The sequence below is a fragment of the Equus quagga genome, chromosome 6, assembly GCF_021613505.1.
Source record: "Equus quagga isolate Etosha38 chromosome 6, UCLA_HA_Equagga_1.0, whole genome shotgun sequence".
Lineage (NCBI taxonomy): Eukaryota > Metazoa > Chordata > Mammalia > Perissodactyla > Equidae > Equus > Equus quagga.
In genome coordinates this window covers 133,662,706-133,684,338 of record NC_060272.1, presented here as the reverse complement: position 1 = coordinate 133,684,338, position 21,633 = coordinate 133,662,706, and the positions used below count along the sequence as shown (strand labels likewise).

The following is a 21,633-nucleotide window of genomic DNA, read 5'->3' as shown; positions in this document are numbered from 1 at the left end:
ACAAGACCCAGCCATTCCTGAAGTGGGGGCAGCGAGAGGGAGCAACTCACCGGGGCAGACCGACGTGTCTCCACTCATCTCCTGAATGAGATCCCTGCAAGACAATGGAGCACGGATCACGCACATGCACACGCTTTCACTGCAGGGTGGGCGGGGGCCCCCGAGAGCGTCGCCTCCCCCCAACCCCGGGCCAGTACCTCCTGGGGCCGTCAGTCTCAGGTAGGGCCACACAGGCCGCAGTGGCTGGGCTCCAGGCGCAGTAAGGGTCCCGGGCAAGCACGCAGTCCACGCAGGTGTGAAGCTCTCCGCAAAACGCCAGGGGGGCCTGCACCACGCCCGAGCTGGAACCCGCATAGACAAACTTCCTGCCCTGTGGGTGTGAGACAGAGAACGGTGGGGATGGGCCCCAGGGGCTGCTTCTCCACTCACGGGGAGCGGGCACGAGCATCTTCCCCTGCGCCCTGGAGGGGGACAAGCCTCCCTCGCTCAGGACTGGAGCGAGGCCAGGTCAGACCCACAGCACAGTCACAGCACAGGCAGGGCACCGTCTCCACACAGAACCCACACGCCAACTCTGAGCAGCCCTGGGCCTCTGTCTGTCACTTGCCCCATCCGCGTCCAGCATGTGTCTCTGCGCCTTCTTTGGGGGTGGAGCTATTTAGCCCAATTCCATGTGGAGAGAGACCACTACCCTGACACTCCCAGCTGTCCTCCCGGCCAGGGGCCAAAGGGCACAGCCTCCGACCCCAACCCTGTGCCCACCAGACGTGAGCTCTAGGATGTAGATAGCCTGTGTCACTGTCTGAATCCAGCTTGGGCCCAGAGGGAAGAGCGTGGAGAGGGAACAGAATACCGGTAGACAGAGTCAGAGAGGTGAGGAGCATTTGCTTATCACCCCTGCACATCTACAAGGGAGGAAGATACACCGGGAAACGGAGCCACGCTCAGCAGCAAAGAGGAAAGCAGCCTCCTCCTAGGGTCCCGGAAGGCTGGGGCAGGCGCCCCTCCCTCCACTGGCTCCCTTGGCAGAGAGCTGGTGCCCGGTGGTCAGCGCTGGGCGACTTCTTCACTGATAGCTGCAACGAGCTCTCCCGCAGACGTCCCCAGAAGTGCTGACGCAGAAGGGGTCGCAGGCAATCCGGGCACTGGGCGTTCACCCTCTCTGCCTGGGAGCCCCCGGCCCACCTTGACGTCCTAGAAAGACCTTTCTGCTAAATCCGACGCTTCCCAAGTTTACCCAGAAGTCAGTGTTTTAGACTCAGAGGACACAGCCTTCATCCGCAGAGGACACATCCGGGATTAACTTCAGAGTCTGGCTGGGGCTCAAAGTCCCCGGGGTCAGTGCAGATCTCCTGGCCAGGGACGCATCGAAGGCCAGAGGTCGCAGACACACCGTGTGCGAGCACAGCCAAGAGAAAGGGAAGTCCCCCTCTGCAGTGGATTGAAACTGTGACAACAAGTGGCAGAGAGAACCAGGCGCAGGGGTGGCCTGTCCACGTCGGCGGAGACCTGAGCAGATGAGGCCACGTGCCCGCCGCATCCGTAAGGAGGGAGGGGGATGCTGTCCCAGATCACAGCCGAGCATCACGTGGCTCACAGAGGTGAGGAACAATTTCCGGGGGCGAAAGGCCAAGTGGGCCACTTCGAAGGGCCAGCAGGGCCACAGAAGTTCCCTAGTGAGGGTGCGGACACTCACGCAGAGCAGAACAGGCAGCCGGCGCTGCCGAGGGAGCCCTGCCTGACACCTCGCCAAGGAGGGCGGGCCCGGCCCACTGGCCCCCGTCCCTGTCCCTCAGGCCACGCAGCCCCCAGCCCTCGCTCCCCTAAGGGCTGGGCTGAGCGCACGTGAAGCAGAAGTGACGGTGTCTTGCCGATTCCAATGAACAAATGTGGCAGGGAGGGGACAGAACAGCACACCGAAACAGGCTCAGGGATGGCTGCAGACAGGGCCGCTGGTGGACTCATTAGTCAGTGGGCAAGCGGGCCCCGGGTGACTGTGCGCCTCCAGACCCCCCACACACAAGCGTCAGCCACTGCGGGGTGGAACATACACACCCAAACTTGTCGACACTCCTCCTTCCAGGAGTGGGCTTAACCCACACACACACACCCGCCTTGGGGGCCAGACCACTGACCCCAGGGCGTGGGGACAGCGTGGATAAAGAAGTCAAGTAACTCAGAAGTCACGTTGATTCCATGTCCCCGAGACATGCCCCCCAAGGTCGTCTCCCAAAAACCCTGAACCCTGATCTAAACACGAGAAAACATCAGACACGCCCAAACCGAGGAGCATTCCCCAAAACCCCGACCAGTCTTCTCCAAAAGTGTCACGGCCACCAAGATGAGGACAGACAGGGGGCCATCCAAACCATAGGAGACCGAAGAGACCAGACGCCCGAGGCCTCATGGGGCCCTGAAGCCAAAAAGGACGTTGTGAGAACGTGAGCATCCGACGTCAGAGGTTGGTGAGGGCGCTGGGCCAGCGGAAGCCCTCGGCTTAGATGGGCACTGGGGGCAGGACCCACAAGGACTCCTTGCACTGTCACCCCGACTCTCCCAGGAGCCTAACACTATTTCAAAATAAAATATTTTAAAGAAGAAAAAAGCCCAACCTGACCAGGTGCCACCCAGCACTCGTGAGATTTGTTGAGAAGCATGTGCCTGGACCCTCGCTGGTCCCCACCCCCCGGGTGACTGTGCCCTCTGCTGGGGCACTGGGCTCACGCTGTCATGTCTTGGTCTCTGTGCACACAGGCCGTGTCCAGCCCGCGGCAGGTGATTGGCAGACGTGGCCAGAGTTGAAGGAGCTGCTGAAGCCCATGTTTACCCTCCTGTGCCAGGCAGGCTGGTCTCACCATTAAAGAGGGTCCCCGTGAAAACCAGACGGCCTGCTCCATGCGCTCAAAGACGACCACACAAAGCACGTCTGCCATGTAGTCCCCAAAGGACTGAAAGCAGGACGCAAAGAGATATTTGCACACCCACGTGCCTGGCAGCACTATTCACAGTAGCCTAGGGGAAGAAGCAACCCAAGTGTCCACTGATGGCTGAATGGATAAACCAAATGTGGTATATACATGCAATGGAATACTATTCAGCCCTGAAGGAACTCTGACACAGTATCACAACACGAATGAACCTTGAGGACATTATGCTAAATGAAACAAGCCAATCAAAAAAGGACAAATACTGTGTGATTCCTCTTATATGAGGTCCCTAGAGGGGTCAAATTCATGGAGACAGAAAGCAGAAGGGTGGGAGGGAGGTGACCGTGTAACACGAGTCTGGAGACCAGATCCAGCTCCCTAAGCCTAGGAGAAGAGGGAAGGAGGGACGCACGTGGGCGGCGGCTGCAAACACGCTGGACCCGGAGGCCTGCTCCCTCCTGCCCGGCTCTCGGGCTCAGTGACATCCGATGGGGGACCCTTCCTGCTGCCCACTGCTCGGGCCTGGGCCCTACAAGCTGGCCAGAGACCCCACCAGAACCAGCACAGGAAAGGGCCTCAGACTACCATGGGTCACACCAGAAACCCTGAGCAACAGAGTGATGCCCTCCTGCACAGGGGTGCCGGGCCTGGGCCCTGAGCGGGGCTGCACAAACGGGGCGCAGGTGGAGGGGCCAAGTGGTGGGCCTGCAGCGAGGGGACCGCGACCCACAGCCACGCTTCCATTTCTGGCACTACGCCCGGCACGGCCAAGGCCCCAGAGCCTGTCAGCTCAGGGGTCACAGTGGGGGGACACCCACAAGGCCCCACTGGGGGACGCTACAAGGAGAAGTGAGGTCCTTACCACAGCCACAGGACTGGGCCGGGACCCTCCTCAGTCCATCATCCCCCAAGGTACAGATGGGGAAACTGAGGCACGACTGGCCTGTCCAGTCTTGTGCCATGGACCCAGGACTTGGATGAGGTGGCCTGGTGTCCAGCCTGCGCTCTGCTCTTCACTGCTTCACCTCAGCTGTCAATAGGGCGGCATATTCCCCACGGCCACCATGGACGTACGGCCGGAGACGGGCTGCAGCCCACGGCCCGGCTGTTTGTACACAGCCCAACTAACAACGGGATTCATGTTTTTTAATGTCTGAGGAAAAACCAAAGAATAATATTTTGTGACATATGAAATTACACGAACTGCAAAGCTCAGTGTCCATCAACAAGGCTCTGCTGGGACACAGCCAGGCTCACTCCTTTACGCACGTCCACGGTCGCGCTCACACTGCAATGGCAGAGACGGAGACGGGACAGCCCTCAGAGCCTCGGACTCACCCGTGGCCCTTTCTGGGGTGAGCCTGCCTACCCTGGTGCAGGAGGAAGCCCTGTCGAAGGGGAGGGGGCTTGGCAGATACAACGCATCATTTCTCAGAGTAGGAGTTGAGTGTGCTGACCGGTGAGCTGCGTCGCCAGCACACGGACCCGCTGATGGGGTCTCAGCCTCACCAGGTAAGGGTACAGGAATATTTTCACAGTCCAGGGCGCACCCCACAGCATCAGAAGTCGGCCCAGCAATTCAGTGAGGTTCTGCCGACTCTTAGGGGACAGTTCCATCTCCCCAGCTCACCATCCCTCTGCCCCAAATCGCACGGCTCACAGAAGGCCTTTCTCTAAGAGCCCGAAGGTTGGCTTGGCTGGGCCAGAAGGACGACAGGGCTGCCTGGCCCAGCCCCGGCCCCAGCCCGGGGATCCCGAGGCATGAGGTCCCCTGCCCAGGTGACTCTACCTTCTTGGAAGACAGCAGCAGAGTCTGGACCGGCTTGAGGTCTGGGAAGAGCTGCGTCTCCTCGATGATGTGGACGCTGCTCTTGAGGCTGACAGCTTTGTGCAGGGCACCCCGGTCTGGAAGGTCAAAGCAGAGGTCAGCGATGTGCCCAGAGGGGATGATGCTGGACTGTCAGACACAGCGGCCAGCAGTCACTCTCCTTCCTCTCAACTTGTTCCCTCAACAAGAGACTTAGAAACGGATGTTTTTGCATTAAAAATGAAAAATGAAAACCCACTGGCAAAATTAATCATCATAAACAAGAGATGTGGGTTATTCTCATTTTTCTATGAAAAATGAACTAGTGTTCCACCATGGACTCTAAGTAAGATCCTTCATCAGCACAGGGGACATGGTGCCATCAGATCAAACGAGAGACAGTTCCTGGGCTCTGCTGGCCTCTGGGGGTGCTGTCCCACCAGGGGTCCCAGGCAGGTGAGGGCAGAGCCTTCCACTTGCTCACAGGCACGGCTGGAAATCACCCGGGGCTGACCACAGGGCCCTGCCAGCTGCTGCTGTGCCTGGCCACGGTCCCCATGCCAGAAGCGCCTGCTTCAGAGTCCACAGCAAGTCAGGACAGGTCTTGAACCTGGCTGCTGGCGCAGGGAGGCGGGACGTGCTGTTTGTGGCTCTCGCCCGGCCTGCAGGGCACCATGCGGGCTCCCTCTGCACCAGGCCAGACCCGCCAGACCTGAATTTCCAGATCTGAGCCAGGACCTGCATTTCTAACCAATGCCCCGGTGCTCTGATGGTCACAGAGATCTGTAGCCACACAGGCGTGGGGACTTCTCAGAAATCCTTCCATGCTCTAACAAACCACTGGGGTCAGCGGGGAGATGCTGGCTCCACGCAGACTTTTGATGCTCCTACCCACCTGTGCCGATAAACATGACGTCGTAGACGGCCCCATCCAGGGCCTGCGTCCTGTCCACCACGATCTGCGTGTAGTTCACGTCGCTTATGACCAGCTTGGGCCTGTTGTCTATCGGGGTCACGGAGTCGTCCATCAGAGGGTGGTCCTTGACAAACTGCAGGGTCTTGTCAGGCAGGTTGAGGGAGCTGGAGAAGTTGGCCGCCCGCGCTTCCCGGTTGATGCACTGCAGGAGCAGACCATCCCGTTAAGGCACACGGACAGCCCAGCCCATGCTTCGCACGGGAATGTGGGCTCCCACGAGGTGCAAAACTTGGGGACTAACAGTGGATTTTTGAAAAAGGGGAAAAACCGAGGCGACCTTCCCCGGGAATCTGAAGACACAGTTATAAAGTATGTAGGAAATGCAACTGTCTTTGTTTTGGTCAGGGAGGAAGACTGGCCCTGAGCTAACATCTGTTGCCAATCCTCCTCTTTTTGCTGGAGGAAGATTGTGGCTGAGCTAACATCTGTGCCCATCTTCCTCCACTTTACGTGGGATGCCACCACAGCATGGCTTGACAAGCGGTGCTAGGTCCAAGCCCAGGATCTGAACCTGCAAATCCCAGGCCTCCAAAGCCAAGTGTGCCAACCCAACCACTACGCCACCAGGCTAGCCCTGCAACTGTCATTTTACCCACAAGATATAATTGTGTTTCATGACACAGTCAGTGACATAATTGATCTGTTTATAAGCGAAAAGAAGTATCAAGCTTTGGAAATTAAAACATAAACACTTACATCCAAAAGCTCTCCCAGGAGAAGACTGGTAAAATCGCTAAGCACAGTCCAGTTCTAAACAGGATAAAGGGCAAGAGCCTGAAGGGTTCTTTTTCCTGTCCCAGCTCCTAACGTGCGTCACCCAAAATTTGTGACCCCAAGTGAACACATTTTACTTAATGACATGCACAGAAGGAGCGATGGCCAGTGTCAGCGAAGGAGGTGTGCCCCAGGAGGGGAGACAGGCCTGGGGTGAGTTCCAGAAAGCAGTCCACTCTCCCAGGTCACAGCCCCACCCATGGGTCATGCACACGCCCCAGGACACCAGCCACATAATGAACGGATGCAGCCAAATCAGCCTAGAAACCCACACTAATTTCCACATAAGTCACTATCTTTAGGAGAAAAAAATGTGACTCCTATTAATGAGTGGAGAGCAGAATTCCTCTCTTTGCCAAGAAATCGTTTCTCTACAGGAAACAGAAAATGAAACAGACTGTACTGTATTATGCAATGTTACTTCCACAAAACGCCCATGCCAGCCACTCCAGCCTCTGGTTGGGGAAGTATGTTGCAAGAGCTGTTACACAACATGCCAGTGAGAACACACGACAAGGAGTGTGCCCATTGCCCTTCCCAGTCCCGGGGGATGCCCGCTCCCCGGGAAGACAACCCCAGGTCTGGAGCGGCACATGGCCCTCACCAAAGCCACCGGTCTGGCGCCCCGGGCCCTCCCGCAGCCCGGGCCCCACTCACCGCCCCGGGCCTCGGCGTGGGCACGGCCCCGTTGTAGCTCACCCACTTGGTGTGGGACTGCTCCACCGTGGCACTCTGCATGTACTTCCCACGGGAAAAGACCGCCTCGGCCGTGGACAGGTTGTAGGCGCACACGGCCGACAGCCCCATGTTGTTCCTGGGAGGAGGGGACAACGTGACTGCCGTGCGGAGGAAACACGGCCCGCCACCTGCCCGCCCGCCCTCCCCGGGCACTCACAGCTGTGGGGTGAAGACCCCGTAGAACACAGGCTCCTTCAGGTCCGGGGACCTGAGGACGAAGATGTCCTGCAGCACGTTGAAGATGAGGTTGCTCTCGGGTCTGGAGCAGATCAGCCTGGCCTTCAGGAAGGACGTCCACTTCTTCTGCAAGGTCCTGAGGCCGCCCAGGTCCCCCTGAAAGCCCAAAGACGTGCGTGGTAGGAGGGGACGCTCCCTTGTGAGCAGGTGGTAAATGAGGTACCAGGCCCAGAACGGCTCTGCCTGAAAGGAACCAGGCCAAGGCTGCAAGGAAAGCAGGCTGCACACCAGCCCGCGGCCGCGGCCCCCCTTCCACGCCAGCCCAGACCGAGGATCCAAACGCCAACCAACCAACATGCCTCCTCGATGGAGCCGCCCACCTGCAGCCAGACCCGCCACTGGATTCTGCATACACGCATCTCACGGCAGCAGATGCCCCTTGTGCACTTTCCTGCTTCAGCCCTTGGCCGAGTGCATCTCCAAACTCAGGACCGTCTGTGAGGGACCCTGGAGCCAGGGGCTAGACGCCTTGGCTCCCCATCTCTCCCAGGCGATGCGTGTGGGTCTGGTCTCCCCTAAGACCTTCCTCCTGGGAGATGAGGTCTTCACTTCCTTCCCACCCCCCAGTCACCTGCTCAGTGCTTAGGACCTGCCAGGTTCTCCATAAACACAGCTTAGTGAGACAACCACCAAGAGATACATAAAACACACCCCGTACGACCTGCTCTGGGGAGAAACACGGAAACTCGGACATCTGGTGCAGAGGAACATAAAATGGAAGCGACCTTATTCATTCTGGACACAATGAAAATGCCCCCTTCCCTTCTTTACGTTGGGATGGTGGAACCCCAATTCCAACTGGATTTGGTTAACACAGTAAACAAAAACGAACTTCCTATAACCGGGGGTCGGGGTGGGGGGGGTTGGATGGAGGCGTGTCTAAAGCAGACCACCTGAGGACAGGAAGCCCATCACCCATCACACATGGGCGCCAACGCTCCCTCGGCCCCCAGGGAGACCTCCAGGCCACCGTGCACCGCCGACCCCCTCCACACCAACGCCTGCGGCACAGGAGAAGATAGCAGTAGGTAAACTGACATTTCCAAGAAGCACGGAGCCTGGGTGAAGTGACCGACCCTCCAGACGTGCTATCGCCACTGCCGGGACCAAAGAACCTGGGGGAATGGCTCACCTTGCACACCCTCGCCACCCGGGGGATCATCAACTTGAAGATGAACTCGTACTCCACAGACACCTCCGTGAAGAAGAAGTAGACCCTGTCATCCTCGCCCTCGGCGCCGTCTGTGCTCTCCCGGATCACGTCAGAAAAGACGAAGCTGGGCTCTGCAGGAGGAGACCCCCGGTTACCCTCGCACACACAGAGGGGCTCAGGCACCTCCGTGCAAGGACGAGGGAGGGTGTGTATGCCATGCCCCGAAATCCAGGGTCCAGGGGTGATGACAGTGCCCACATCGCCCTCCTTGGGCTACAGACGTGCCCATGATGGGGGTTCTGAAGAATACCCTCCTGGTCCACCCCGAGAACCCAGGGCTGGGCCTCCCGACAGGCAAGCAGCCTGGGGGTCCCAGGGAGCCACATCCCACGGCACCTGGAGACCCCCAGAAGATGCGCATTTGCAGTCTCCCAGATCAGCCCCTCCGAGAGTCTAGGGCCCACTGGCCAGTGCCCACAAGAAAAGCCTGGTGTGAGCAGCCATGAGCCACCCACAGCGCAAGTCCAACACGGATGCTCAACGTCCAGAGGTAACAATATGACATCACACACCGATCTGACCAGCCTGAATTCACGGCTGGCCATCAGATTCTCATTGCGTGTGAGCCTCCCAGATCCACTTTCAGGAAGGGGCCAGAGCACCCTTAAAACAGGCTCTCTCAGCGGAGAAGAAAGTAGGCCGCCCCCAGATGCCGCCGTGCAGCTCCGGGCCGTTCTGCAGGCGCCCCCACCGCACAGGGCTGACAGAAGCTGCAGACGCCGCCCAGGAGGCTCAGCTGGAGCCAGCAAGAGGAGAAATCCAGCAGGGCTCCCCTGCCAGGAGGCAACCCAAGGGGGAACCCCCACCGTGACCCACCTGCTTCTTACCGTTAAGCCAAGGGATGGCGTACTCTGTCCTCAGAGGGCTGTGCGAAGAATTCCGGGAGATGATTGGCTCGCTTCCCAGGAAGTTATAGGATGTCCCGGAGTAGAGCTCTCCATCTGCAGTGGACCAGGAGGAAAGAGGAAAGGGGAGTCAATGCCAGCGCCAGGGACAGGTGCCCACCACCACGCTCTCCTTTACCACCTAATGCACGCCCCTTCTGGCATGTGGAGCAGCCACTGCCCAGTTCCTGAGCCTGTTTCCGGAGTCTTCCCTTTTGTTTCTCTGACAGGGGTAATTTTATGCTCCGGGGTCAGCTGTCTTTTGTGAGAGTTAAGGGCAAAAACTAACACCAGCGGGTAATTCCCACATCCCAGAAAATAAACGTGACAGTGGGTAAACACGGGGCATGTGGCCCCCTCGCCTCGGCGTGCAAGACTGTTACGAGGCAGCCGGTGGCTTGGTCACAAACCCCCCCAACAGGAACAACGACCCCACAGAACTGAACAACCCAGATGATTTGTACCAACGACGGATACAAAATGACCTATCTGTGGACCAGGGGAGTGCCTGGGTATCCCTGTGAACAACGAACTCAGCCCCTATCGGGGGCTCTCGATAGGCTCCCCTACCTTTTGTGAGGACGAACGAACATGGGAACGGGGCAGAGGGGGACTACGGAGCGGAGGAGGAACCGGGCGCCCTGTGCTGTGGCCTCAGCATGACAGCAGAGCTACCCCAGCGAGGAGGTCCAAGGACTGGACTCACCGACCATGACTGATGTGTAGCTTTGTGCCGGGTCAAAGGGACACCTTCCTTTGCCATCTTCATTTCTCCCCAGAAATTGAAAGGATGTTAAGTCCTACAATTGAACCGGAAGAAAGCGTATCATCCACTGTCTGCGTTTCGGCAGACAGTACACACATTGCCACCGCACCATTCGCTCTCACACACTCACTATCCGGGGGGACGGCGGGAGTGGTGCCTGTGTGGCCAGCCCCCAAGTCCCGGGTCTGGATACGGGCGCCGTGGACCCTTGCTTTGATGCCCCCTGAGGACCACTCAAGATCTGGAGCCTCAGTTTGCTCAGCTGTAAGAGAGAGATGGCAGTGCTGACGGGTCTCGGGGAATCAAGCCGCCAGAGCAGACCAAACACAGGATACACCCGGGAAGCGACCAGAAGGCCATGTGCGCAATTTTTTTTTTTTGAGGAAGATTAGCCCTGAGCTAACATCTGCTGCCAATCTCCTCTTTTTGCTGAGGAAGACTGGCTCTGAGCTAACATCCATGCCCACCTTCCTCCACTTTACAGGCGGGATGCTGCCACAGGATGGCTTGATAAGCAGTGTGCAGGTCTGCGCCCAGGATCCGAACCACCAAACCCTGGGCCACCCCAAAGAGGGATGTGCAAACTTAACTGCTGTGCCACCGGGCCAGCCCCTACTTGCAGAATTTTAACATCAACAGAGATAGCGTTCACAGCAGTGGAGACCAGACTATCCAGTAAACAGATGATGGGAAGAGCAGCAGAATCTCTTCTCATTCCCCCCAGCAGACCCAGTCCAGGCGGCTCAGTGGTGTGGATGTTGGAAATGGGACGATGCTGCATTAACTCGAAGTACAGGCAGCGACTTCCGTCTCGGGACAGTCTCTCTCCCGCTGACGAGATGGCCCCAACCCAGTCGGGACAACGCGGACAGAGCCACCATTCAAAGAACTGGAAAGCTCTTGTCCACAGAAAACAGGAGACAGAGTTCAATGAGAAGGGACAAACGGGGAAAATGCCTGCAAAATGACCAATGCAGTGCTGCGTCCCTGCGCATATGAGAAGCATCGGTAGCACAAGGGGTGAGGGAGCATCCCAGGAGGAAGATGAAAACGATCCCAAACAGCAAGTTAGAGAAGGAGAAACCCATCGGGGCAGCGGACGCGAGAAAGGATTCGTGGGCTGCGGAACCCAGGAAGCACGGCAATCAAGGTGGGAACCGTCCCCCCGGGCCAGCTGGGCGCCCCCGTGGGCCGGCGGACGAGATGGGAACCCCGACACAAACACAGGAGCAGAGAGGGCTCCCGGGATGTGAACAGCGCCGGCTACATTTCTAACAGGCTGGGTAACACGATACGTGACTTCACCTCTTAGGTTAGGATTATGAATGGGGCGGCAGCGCACCCCGCCTGATGGGATTCCTGGATCCCATCTCCAGAGTCCGTCTGGGGGCCAGCGGGAAATCTGAGGGGCTGGAGATAGCACCAGGGAGTTACTGTAAATCTTCTTAGATAAAATGACAAACTGGGCGTTTTACAGGAAAACGTCATCATTCTTAGGCTCATGATGGCGTTTACAGGTCACGGTTCAGCACGGCCACACGTGTGCACATACACACACGTGTGCACAGAGACGTTCCCCGTTGTGCCGTCTAGGAGGTCAGGATACACGCGTCTGACCAACTTTTCTGGCAGCTTGAAAACTTTTACTCAAAGTACTGGGAAAAATCATAGGTCAGATTTAAACAAAACAGACAATTCCTTTATCTCAACAACTGACATGTGTGTGGAATTAAAGTTTAAATTTCAGTGCTTTAAGCTTCTGATTAACTAGAGTTTAGCCAGGAAATCCTTTGATGTGCAAAATGTTTCTAATAGGCCTTTGGATGCTTTTTTTCCCTTAAGCACAAAGAAACGAAGTCTGGCTTTGAGGACTGAGGATCTCAGCACCTGGGGGCACTCCCACCCCCATACTAACCTCTGTCACCTGCATCTGTGGGTACAGACAGCCCAGGAGACCCACGCTGCGTGTGGACCCCACCCGGGGGTCTGTGTGTGGATACAAGGACTCCTAAGCAAGCCCTGAATCCGCTCGTGCTGCGTCCCATCATCGGTCTCTGACTCGAGGCTGGGAAAGGTTCTTTCAAGTGTCAGTTACTTTCGGCTTCTAGCAAACTAAGCTTCCCGCTCCGGCACACCCGACACCCGACCGGCACACTGAACCAGGGGCAGTCACTAGAAAACGTGCCTCATTCTCAATCCTCACGTGCATTCAAACGGCCTTCTCCCTGTCTCTGTGGTTGTTATCAAACGCTCTCAGGTATCGGGGAAAAAGGAGTTCCTCTCCAAGAAACACTGCCGTCTTCCCTCTCTCCTTCCAGGTACGTGTCAGCGAGGGAATGGGGAGTGCCGGAGGGCAGTGTAGACCGGGGTCCCACTCCAAAGGACCCCAACGCGGTGAGACGCAACTGACACGGCTCAGGGAGAGTCCAGGCTGTGACGCAGGGGAGGGAGAGAGATGGGCCTGCTTCTAAAAGAGCTCAGCACACTCGTGTCGTGTTGTCGCCACTCAGAAGGGCAGGTCACAGAACTGTGGATCAGGGGGCAACGCGCACCCAACAGCAGACAGCGGATGGAGACGCCCCAAGACCAGAGCGGCAGACACCCGTGCTAGCGAGCTCGGGCTGCCACACAGCACCCCGACGGGCAGCTTCGAGCACACACGTTCACTCCTCACAGCTCTGCGGGTGAAGTCTGAGACCAGGGTACCGGCACGGTCAGTCCAGGTGAGGAACCCCCTCCTGGCTTCCAGATGGCCGTCACCTTCTTGCTGTGTCCTCACATGGGGGAGAGAGAGCTCTGCTGTCTCCTCCTCTCCTTGTAAGGCCATCATCCCATCAGATCAGGACCCCAGCCTCATGACCTCAGGTAACCTTAATTACCGCCTCACAGGCCCCAGCTCCAAATATCGTCGCTCAGGAGGATAAGGGCTTCAACACATGGACTTTGGGGGGACACAAACATTCAGTCCATAACATGCGTGAACCAAGAACACGCAATCGAGGAGCAGAAGTCCTGACTTTTCCACTTGACAGGACCTGTGTCACAGCCAGGCCACCCTCCCATGTGACAGGAGAGGCCAGATGCTGGATCACAGCACAGCGGGGCTCCTGTCTGTCAACAACACACTTCTCAGAAGGTCCTCCCACTGCCAGCTCCAAACCGCGGCCACACCCTCGGTCACAGTGCTTTACAGATCGGACACCAGGGCTCCAAGAAGTCATGAGCTGCCCCATCCCCACGCAGCTGGCAATCAGAAAATCCTACGTTTTGCCGAGTGGACACCACTGCATGCCACCTGGAGCCCCACTGTGCTCTAGCCACTGACCAGGGAGGTGCCACGGCCTTACCAGGTGGTCACAGGTCGGCTGGAACGCGTTGGTCCCGCACACGTAGAGGGCGGTGGCGCTGAGCGGCTGCAGCACCCGGATGTAGTTGAGACATTCTGTCTACAGGAGAGAAATGCATGGTCAGCACCATCCAGCTCCCAGCAGACGCCCCCCACGGTGTGAACCGTCCACCCCACTCCCTCAGAGCAGAGACCAGCAGAGCACAAGCCGACACCAGCTCGTCACAGCTCAGGACGCCAGCCCCGGCTGCATTCGCTGCTGGCCTCCCGTCTCCAGGCTCTGCAGCTCCGGGGGCTCTGCCCTGCCCAGGACGACGGGAGCAGCGGCCGAGACCCAGCTCCGTCCGGACAAACTCAAATCTGCAGTGGGCCCGAGAACCTTCACCCCTGCAGCGTCCACAGGCCAGCTGGCAGGTGCCAAACAGATGTCACTTCAGTCACTAATTTATACTCTGAAAAGACGTGCTGACCAAAACCTCAAATCGGACTGGGACACAGAAAAAACGTGTTTACTCTCACTGAACACATAGACGGTTCGCGGCACTGCCAGAGGTGTACACTGGGCAAAAGCCCTCTGCCCGCCTCTTCTCTGGGGTCCCCCTCCACGTTCCAATGCACAGACCTGGGGACAGCGTTTCTCGGGGCGGGGGGGCGTCTGGCCCGCCCCACTCAGGGGAGAGGCTGAACTAATGAGGGGCTCCGGCTTGGCTCCACGTCAGAAAGCCCCACAGGAAAACCAGATGCCACTTAAGAAGCCGCTCACTATTTCAGGCTGAAATGTACTGGATTATATGTGCTATTGTCTGAAGTCATCTCTGCTCAGGGGAGCTTTTTTGCTATGACTGTTCTTAAACTGGCTGGAAGTAACTCATCCTCCCCCACGAGAACTGGGAGGGACCCCATCCACTCCATGCCCTCCCCGGGGCCAGGCCAGCGCTCGCTCTAATTCGCTCTGAGCCAGCTCCCCCAGTGACGCCATCACAACACCTGCGCTTTCTCTCATCTCCTGCAGCAACTTCAGATCTAGTGACTTCAGTGACAGTGTTTAGCATTTTACTAAAAAAGTTTGGCAAAAAACGTTTTTTTAGGATTTTAAATTGTTTTGAAATAGCCAACCACCGCTGAAATTTCCCGTCACTCAGCTGTCTTGACCCACCGTCAGGAAAGACGGGGCTCTTATGCTCAGAGACCCCAATATCGGCCCGGCACCAGTTAGGGGTAGGGCAGCCCGGGGGTGGGGGCGACCCAGCGCTCCCAAGGCGGGTGGACACTTGGCCCAGTGCTCCCCGGATGGCCACCATGCTGAGGTGACCAATACCTCCTAGAGAAGGAGCAGGTTCTCAAGGGATGGGTGTTTCCAAAAATCCAGAGTTCCCAGAGCAACCCCTCCAGGCCGCGGTGCAGGGAGACAGCAACCCTGCGTTTGACCCCATTAGCCAGCACGCACAGACACTGTCCTCTGTGGTCCGAGTTTTAGGCCATCTGAATAAATTCAATTCAGTTAAACCTTAAGAAGCATTTCTCTGTCTGGCACTTGCTCTGAGAGCCAATCTCAGCGTTTGGGAACAGAAGGAGCTGAAGAGGGGTCGTGGTAACAGAGCCACGCCCGCAGGGACCCGGGGCCTGGCCCCGCGCTGGCACATCCAGGAGCTGCAGGGGCTTCCACAGGAGATTCAACCACCTGGAAACGAGCACGGCATGGTCTGTAGCTGGCAGAAGAAATTACCTGCTTTGACTTCCCCTTTTCCGCACATTTTGCTTTTTTATCTTCGGAAGCCCTCCAGTATGCCTGTTGGGGAAGGGGAGTCGTTTCAGTGCACAGAGAGCTGGGTACAGACATATAGCTTACAAAGCACACGCGGGCATTCAGAGCACAGACGTCCCCCGGGACGGCAAAACCGGAGACTGCAAAGCTAGGCTGAGGCGACAACGCTGAGGCCCATGAGCAATGGGCTTCGCGAAGCCGCCATCCTCCTGCGCCGTCCTCCTCCAGAAGCCGCAGGGCCAGGAAGCCATGCCAGGTCCCTGCTACTCGCTGCAAAACAGCAGCAAAACTACGCCACGGACAGTGGGGCGGATTCAATTATCCATCAGAAAGCTAAATGTAGGTATTCGCAAACACCAAAGTGGGGATTTTCATTCGTTCAAAAGGGACTCCAGAGGCTAGTGAAAAAAAGCCCTGACATTTTGACATTGACTCTGAGTACCAGTGGGACGGCTGGATGGCAATGCTTTCAATTTTTTGTAAGAGCAGCTGCTGAAAGTGATGGACTGGCACGGCCCCTCAGGTCCAGCACCTTCCTATAGAGATCTGAGCCCCTGCTCCTTTCACGGCAGGTGCACAGGCCACCAGAACCCGTCAGGCCGGCAGGTGCCTGGCCCCTGGCCCTCCAGAGGATAGAAAACACCCAGCCTGCATGACGGAAGGCCCCCATACTCCTGCCTCCCCTCCCCCAGATTCCCCACACTTCCTTGACATCCTGTGACTGATGCAAACACATGTATATATCTTTTTACACCCAGAGAATCAAAGCCAGCTGCTGGGCACTGGGAGCTCAGAACTCAGGAGGCACAGGGAGCTTCCTGATGGCAGTGGGCCGAAGCCCTGGGTGTGTCCTTCTACACTAGCTTGGCTTCCCGCAAAGGCCCCAACAGCAGACACGCTGACGAGAACGCTTTCAGAGAACTGGAAGTCCTAACCAGGCCACATGAATGCAGAACCAAGGCCCATTTCACAGAGCAACTTCTTCAGAAGTTAAATGCAGACGATGTCATCACCGTCCACATGGAATGCACCAGCACAAGGACCACGAACTCTGCCAGGCCCTCCATCACGGTCACGGGCTTTTCACTGAAGCTCAGCCGTGGTCCTTTCACTTTTTCTTCTCTTTTACATACACGAGGCCATTAACAGAGCAATGGCCACTCTGACTGAGCGCCCACAGGGCTGGCACACGCACTTTATTTTCAAAGGGTAGTGACGAGAATCTCATTTATGTGTGAAACAGAAATTAAGTACTAGGCTAGACTCTGGAGATTAAGACAAAACAAATCCAAAAAAAATAAGAGGTCTGGGGCAGAAAATGCACACGATGAGCCTGGACCATCTTGACTCGAGAGAACAAGGAACTACGCCAACCACCAGGGTCTGTCTGAGGACTCAGGAGGCATGGGGAGGCTGCCACGGGCCAGGGAAGGGACAACTGGAGCATCAAGGGAGGAAGTGGCTGGAGCGGATCAAGGCACTTCAGACATCTTTAAATGCGCGAGTCCATGGCCATACGGAAAACTAAACAGTCAAAAACTCACTGTCTCCCTCTGCAGAGAAGTCACACTATTTTGAAAACTGGTGAATAAAGGCAGAGATTTCATGCGCTGATCCTGCCGTTTCCAAAGGAACTGGCCTCGGGGAACAAGAATTTCCCCTTTAGAGACAATTTCTGGCTTCCAAATGGAGAAGGGAAGGTGGAGCCGGCTGTCCCATTGTGCCATCTGCACACGTGGCTCCAGGCTGCGATGGTCAAGGGCCCGGAGAGGGAACGCCCGGCCAGGGGGATGATCCTGCCTCTCAGGGAGGATGGGGGGGGACCCCCAGCGGACAGAGTGCCTGGCCACACAGACGGCCTGATTTCAACCCGATTCAAACTGAACAAACATCATTTATGAGAGAGCCTGTGGAATTTGAACATTCACTATGTGACGACATTAAATTTTTGGATGCGATAAAGGTATTTCGGTTAGTTTGAAAAAAAGGAGTCCTCTCCTTTAGGAGATGCCCAGGAAAACATTTACAGATGAAGGATGAAGAATGTGTGTCTGGATTTGCTCCCCAGCCTCCTGGAGGGAGCAGAGGACGTGGCCATGGGAGGGAGGCAGGAGGGAGCACGGGGTGGAGCCCCTGGCCTGCAGGAGCCGCCGTGGCCAGGCGGCTCTAACATCACTCCCTCTGCTCCTGTTATGCTTGAGATTCTCTGTAATAAAAAGTTCAAAATCCAAGATGAAAGGAGTGTGGGTGAGCCGCCAGCCCAGCGAGGACAGGCTGCCAGGGGGCATCCTGGGATGAGGCTGAACGGACACAGGGGGCAAAGGAAGCTTCGGGATGACAGTGCCCTTGGTCTGCTGAGGGTGGGAGGCTGCTCGCTAGAGGCACAGGACATGCACGGTGAGCAGGCCACACGGCCAGGAAAGGGCCTGACGCCCCGGGTACAGCCCAGTGTGCAGATTCCAGAACACACCGGGCAGGTCTGCGGCCCAGACAGCAGGGGAGTGGGAGCCCACACCATACCTCGTGCTGCTTCTGGGAGATGTTGAGCGCATTCAGTGCAAACACGGCTTCCCGGGCGCCCACGTACAGGGTGTCCTTGTCCTCACTCAGCAGCAAGGCTGAGTAGTTGAAGATGCCTGGCTGGTGAAACTGCATCAGCTGCACCTCTAGGGGAGAAAAGGGCAGTGGGGGGGGCAACACAGGTGCATCAGGCATTGCTGAGCCTGGACACACCCCAGTGTCTGACCTCCCTTTAGTGCACCGACATGTCCCAAGGGCCAGGCAGGGATTCGCTGCCACAGTGGCCAGCCCCCAGCAGAGGCTAGAACTCAGGCACCTCTGGGTGGAGCAGACTCACCAAGGCCGCCACCAAGTACGTGGGACCCTGTGAGGCCCCAGAGCACTGGGCTCAACCAGTGCTGGGGCCCGATTTCCCTTCCTGCTCCCTCCATCCAGCACTTCCAAACCCTGCACTCAGTGTGGCCTCCTGGCAGCGTGATCTCCCAGAGCATGACCTCCTAGCATGTGACCTCCTGGCAGTATGGCCTCTCAGGAGCATGACCTCTTAGCAACATGACCTCCTAGCAGTGTGACATCCCAGCAAGCTCCTGGCAGTCTGACCTTGTGACCTCCCACTAGACCGCAGGCCAGACGCCTCAAGCCGCTGACTGCTGTGGCTCCCTCTGCCTCTCATCAAACTCTTGTCTATGTGTTTAATCATCTACAGATTAGGTGTATCAAAAATATAACTATTTAGGATTTTCTCATTTAGGAAAAAAATGACTGACTTTAAAACTTTGAAAGAAAATCTATTTCAGTAAATCTATCCCTTAACCCAAGCATTTTTCCATTGCTCTGTTAATTGCATCAATAGCTATTCAGGAACATGAGGAATTTAAGGACGAGGTGTTTAGGCATGTTGGCTTTCTGTCTTGAGGGGCTGTTCCTCTTTCCGACCACCCAGCATCCAAGACTCAGAGCGTCGTGAGTGTTCTGCGCTTGGCTTTCCAAGCATCACCAAGCTCTGGTTTTGTTCCAGGATTTGTGCTCACACTTTCGCTCCAATTTCCCAGTTAGGAGAGATGCACACAGGACGAAGGCTCTCCCGGCACGTCTGCCGAGACAGCGCAGCCCTGCCAGCGCACCTCCATGGGGACCAGCGCTCGAGCTCTCCGCCCACCGAGCCTGGAGGAGAGGGGGTCCCAAGACACAGTTCCCAAGAGAGGGAGCAACGAAACAACTTATGAACAGCAAATGAAAACAACTGGCCCCAAGCTCAGCTTCACGTCATTAAACGTCCTCAAAACATACCCCTCGGTGTGGTCCGTGCCTGGGCAGCGAGCACCAGTGTGGTCAGGCACAAGGGAGACAAGCTTCCCTTCAGGGGTCCCCTCGCCCTGATTTAGAAACCAGCAGCCCCGAGCAGGCCCTGCCGTGCTCCCAGCACCGCAGCCTCGCCAGCAGCCTCCGCGGCAGCAGCGGTGCAGGCCGTGTGCTCACACCTGGGCCAGCAGCACGGCCCCAGCAGAGCAAAGGACGCATGTGCATCTGCGCATCACAAGCAGGGAGACGCCCTCAGGGGCCCCGGGCCTGACTCGGCACTGCCCTCACCTCGGTGCTCCCAGGTGATCCTAGGGCTGGGTGCGAACGCCACTGCTGTTCCAACCACCACGGCGAGGGTGGCCAGCAGCCCCCCGACGGGCAGGCACATCCTCCTCAGCAGGCGCCGCAGCGGGGGCGTCTGCAGCAAGCGCTCGTCGGCAGCGGAGGCCGCAGGGGGTGTCAGGGTGGACGCTGTTCAGAGCCTCGGGGCTCTGACCCGCAGCACAGCCTGGAGGGAGGGCGACGTGTGTCCGAGGACCAGCATTTCCCAGCACGCTGGGCAAGGTCCGGCCACTCCGGCCACCGCAAACGCCCAAGGCCACCTGGTTCTTAAACGGTGTGCTTCTCTACGGCCTTCCGAAGAAACTCTGGAAGAAAGTGAGAAGGAGGGGTTTACCATCAGGACCTGTGGCAACAACACCCCCCAACCCCCCTCTCATCACATCCCCACCGCACTCCATCTGCTGGGGGCAAGAGGGACAGCCCCACACAGACACCACACCCCGGAGCCCGGGAGCGAAGCCGGGCTACAGGAGTCAGTGCGTCTTGCCCCTCAGGCCGGCCAGGAATGCAGGACAGACGTCGGACCCAGACTGGGGACGGACGCCCGCCTGGCTGCCCAGCGTCCCCCCGTCCAGTGGGTAACGTGATAGAGAGGAAGAGAGGGAAACCAGGCTTTCAGTTTCCCTTGGAGACCCTGGCTTACCCATGCCTGCACTGCTCATCAGGGAAAACGGCCAGAGCAGAAGACCAAAGAGGGCTGCACAGGGGCTGACACACACACACATGTGCAAGCTCACACGCATGTGCACACACGCATGACCTGTCCATGCAGGAGTGGCTGGGCTGCAGGGGACAGGGCCACCCCTGTGGCCCCCTACTCCAGCCTTGCCTGAAGAAGCCAGCATGCCACGGGAACAGTGGTCACCGGCTGTGACTTGTCACCGAGGAGAAGCCCCTCACTGCAGAACAGGCCTGTGCTGAGCAGACATCGTGGGCCAGGGTGCACAGGGCTCTGGCACCCACACTCGGCCCGGTTTCAGGGAGGCCTGGCCCCGTACCTGCTCAGCCCCACACGCCGTCGGGAAGGTTCCCTGCCGGGAGCTGCAGGATGACCCTGCTCCAGACCAGTGAATCGGGGCCATCAAGGGCCAGGGTTTGGCCCCAGCCGAGGGCCCGGCCAGGATCCCAGCGAGACTGTGAGGCAGTCTTCTTCTCAGGAAGGAGCTTAAACGGAAACACCGGCCGCGCAGAGGCAGGACTCTCCCAGACCACACTCGGGGAGCACAGCAAAGTCACAGCAGAACCTGCACCTCACAGATGTGCCGTCCCGGGAGCCCCACCTCACCCTGACTTTCCTCTTCTGCAAGGTGGCGGAGCAGCCCCTCCCTCCATGCCCCTTCGCCCCTGCTCCCCAGGAGGCCCTGGGAGTCAGCCATCCTCACCTCCTTCCCTTCCTTCTGCCCCGCCAGCCAACCTGCCTCCAGGTCTGTGAGTCCAACTGACACGCCAAGGCCCTCTCCAGAACCTTCTCCTCACCCTGTCATCGCCCTCAGCCTCCTGACTTCACCGTCTCAGGGACGTCTGAGGGGCAGCCTCACTCCCTCCCCGACAGTCCTCTCCCAGCTCCGCCTCCCTGGGCCCACAACCTGCCACACACCCGTGTGTGTCCAGCCACCTGCCCTGCGGCTCCCCAACACCTCAGGCCACACCGAACCCCCCAAGAGGGTTCTGGGAGAAGTTCTGGCTTCCTGTTTGCTGGTCAAGTTGTTGCCTCCAAGAAGCCCTCCTGGCTCCCTTCTTCATCCCACCTGGGAAGTTGCCCCTCACACCCTGGTGTCGAGGGTCAGCAAGGCCTTCTTTCTTTTTCTTGGATTTATTTTTTATGTGGGCATGGGGCACTGCCACCGCCCTGCTCCACCCCGTAAGGAAAGACTCCCAGGGGCCTCTCCCTGAGAGCACTTGCCCACTGGGGCCGCCGGGTGAAGGCCGGACACCAGGCATGGCCAGGCCTCATCTGCTCGCCGGCCCTCCTCGCTCGGGCAGCCCCTCCTCGGTTCCTCTTCCCAGCCTGAAGGTGTGCCCAGCCAGGCTCCCAT

The 21,633-nt window shown here is 57.9% G+C and overlaps 1 protein-coding gene across 5 annotated transcripts in view; it reads right to left on the bottom strand.

The window, feature by feature from the left end:
* LOC124241393 (semaphorin-4D-like) overlaps nt 1-21,633 on the bottom strand; it is a 92,027-nt gene that overhangs the window by 3,067 nt on the left and 67,327 nt on the right. For all 5 annotated transcript variants that reach the window (XM_046665153.1, XM_046665155.1, XM_046665152.1 and 2 more), the window contains 13 exons: nt 19,544-19,902; nt 17,954-18,099; nt 15,395-15,457; nt 13,670-13,768; nt 10,263-10,356; nt 9,500-9,613; nt 8,592-8,743; nt 7,380-7,555; nt 7,142-7,298; nt 5,630-5,852; nt 4,717-4,832; nt 198-370; nt 51-94 (listed from right to left, as the gene is read on the bottom strand). In XM_046665153.1, the coding sequence (XP_046521109.1) occupies nt 51-94; nt 198-370; nt 4,717-4,832; nt 5,630-5,852; nt 7,142-7,298; nt 7,380-7,555; nt 8,592-8,743; nt 9,500-9,613; nt 10,263-10,356; nt 13,670-13,768; nt 15,395-15,457; nt 17,954-18,099; nt 19,544-19,643 (1,657 nt within the window). In that variant the 5' untranslated portion in view covers nt 19,644-19,902. The remainder of the gene's footprint in view (nt 1-50; nt 95-197; nt 371-4,716; nt 4,833-5,629; nt 5,853-7,141; nt 7,299-7,379; nt 7,556-8,591; nt 8,744-9,499; nt 9,614-10,262; nt 10,357-13,669; nt 13,769-15,394; nt 15,458-17,953; nt 18,100-19,543; nt 19,903-21,633) is intronic.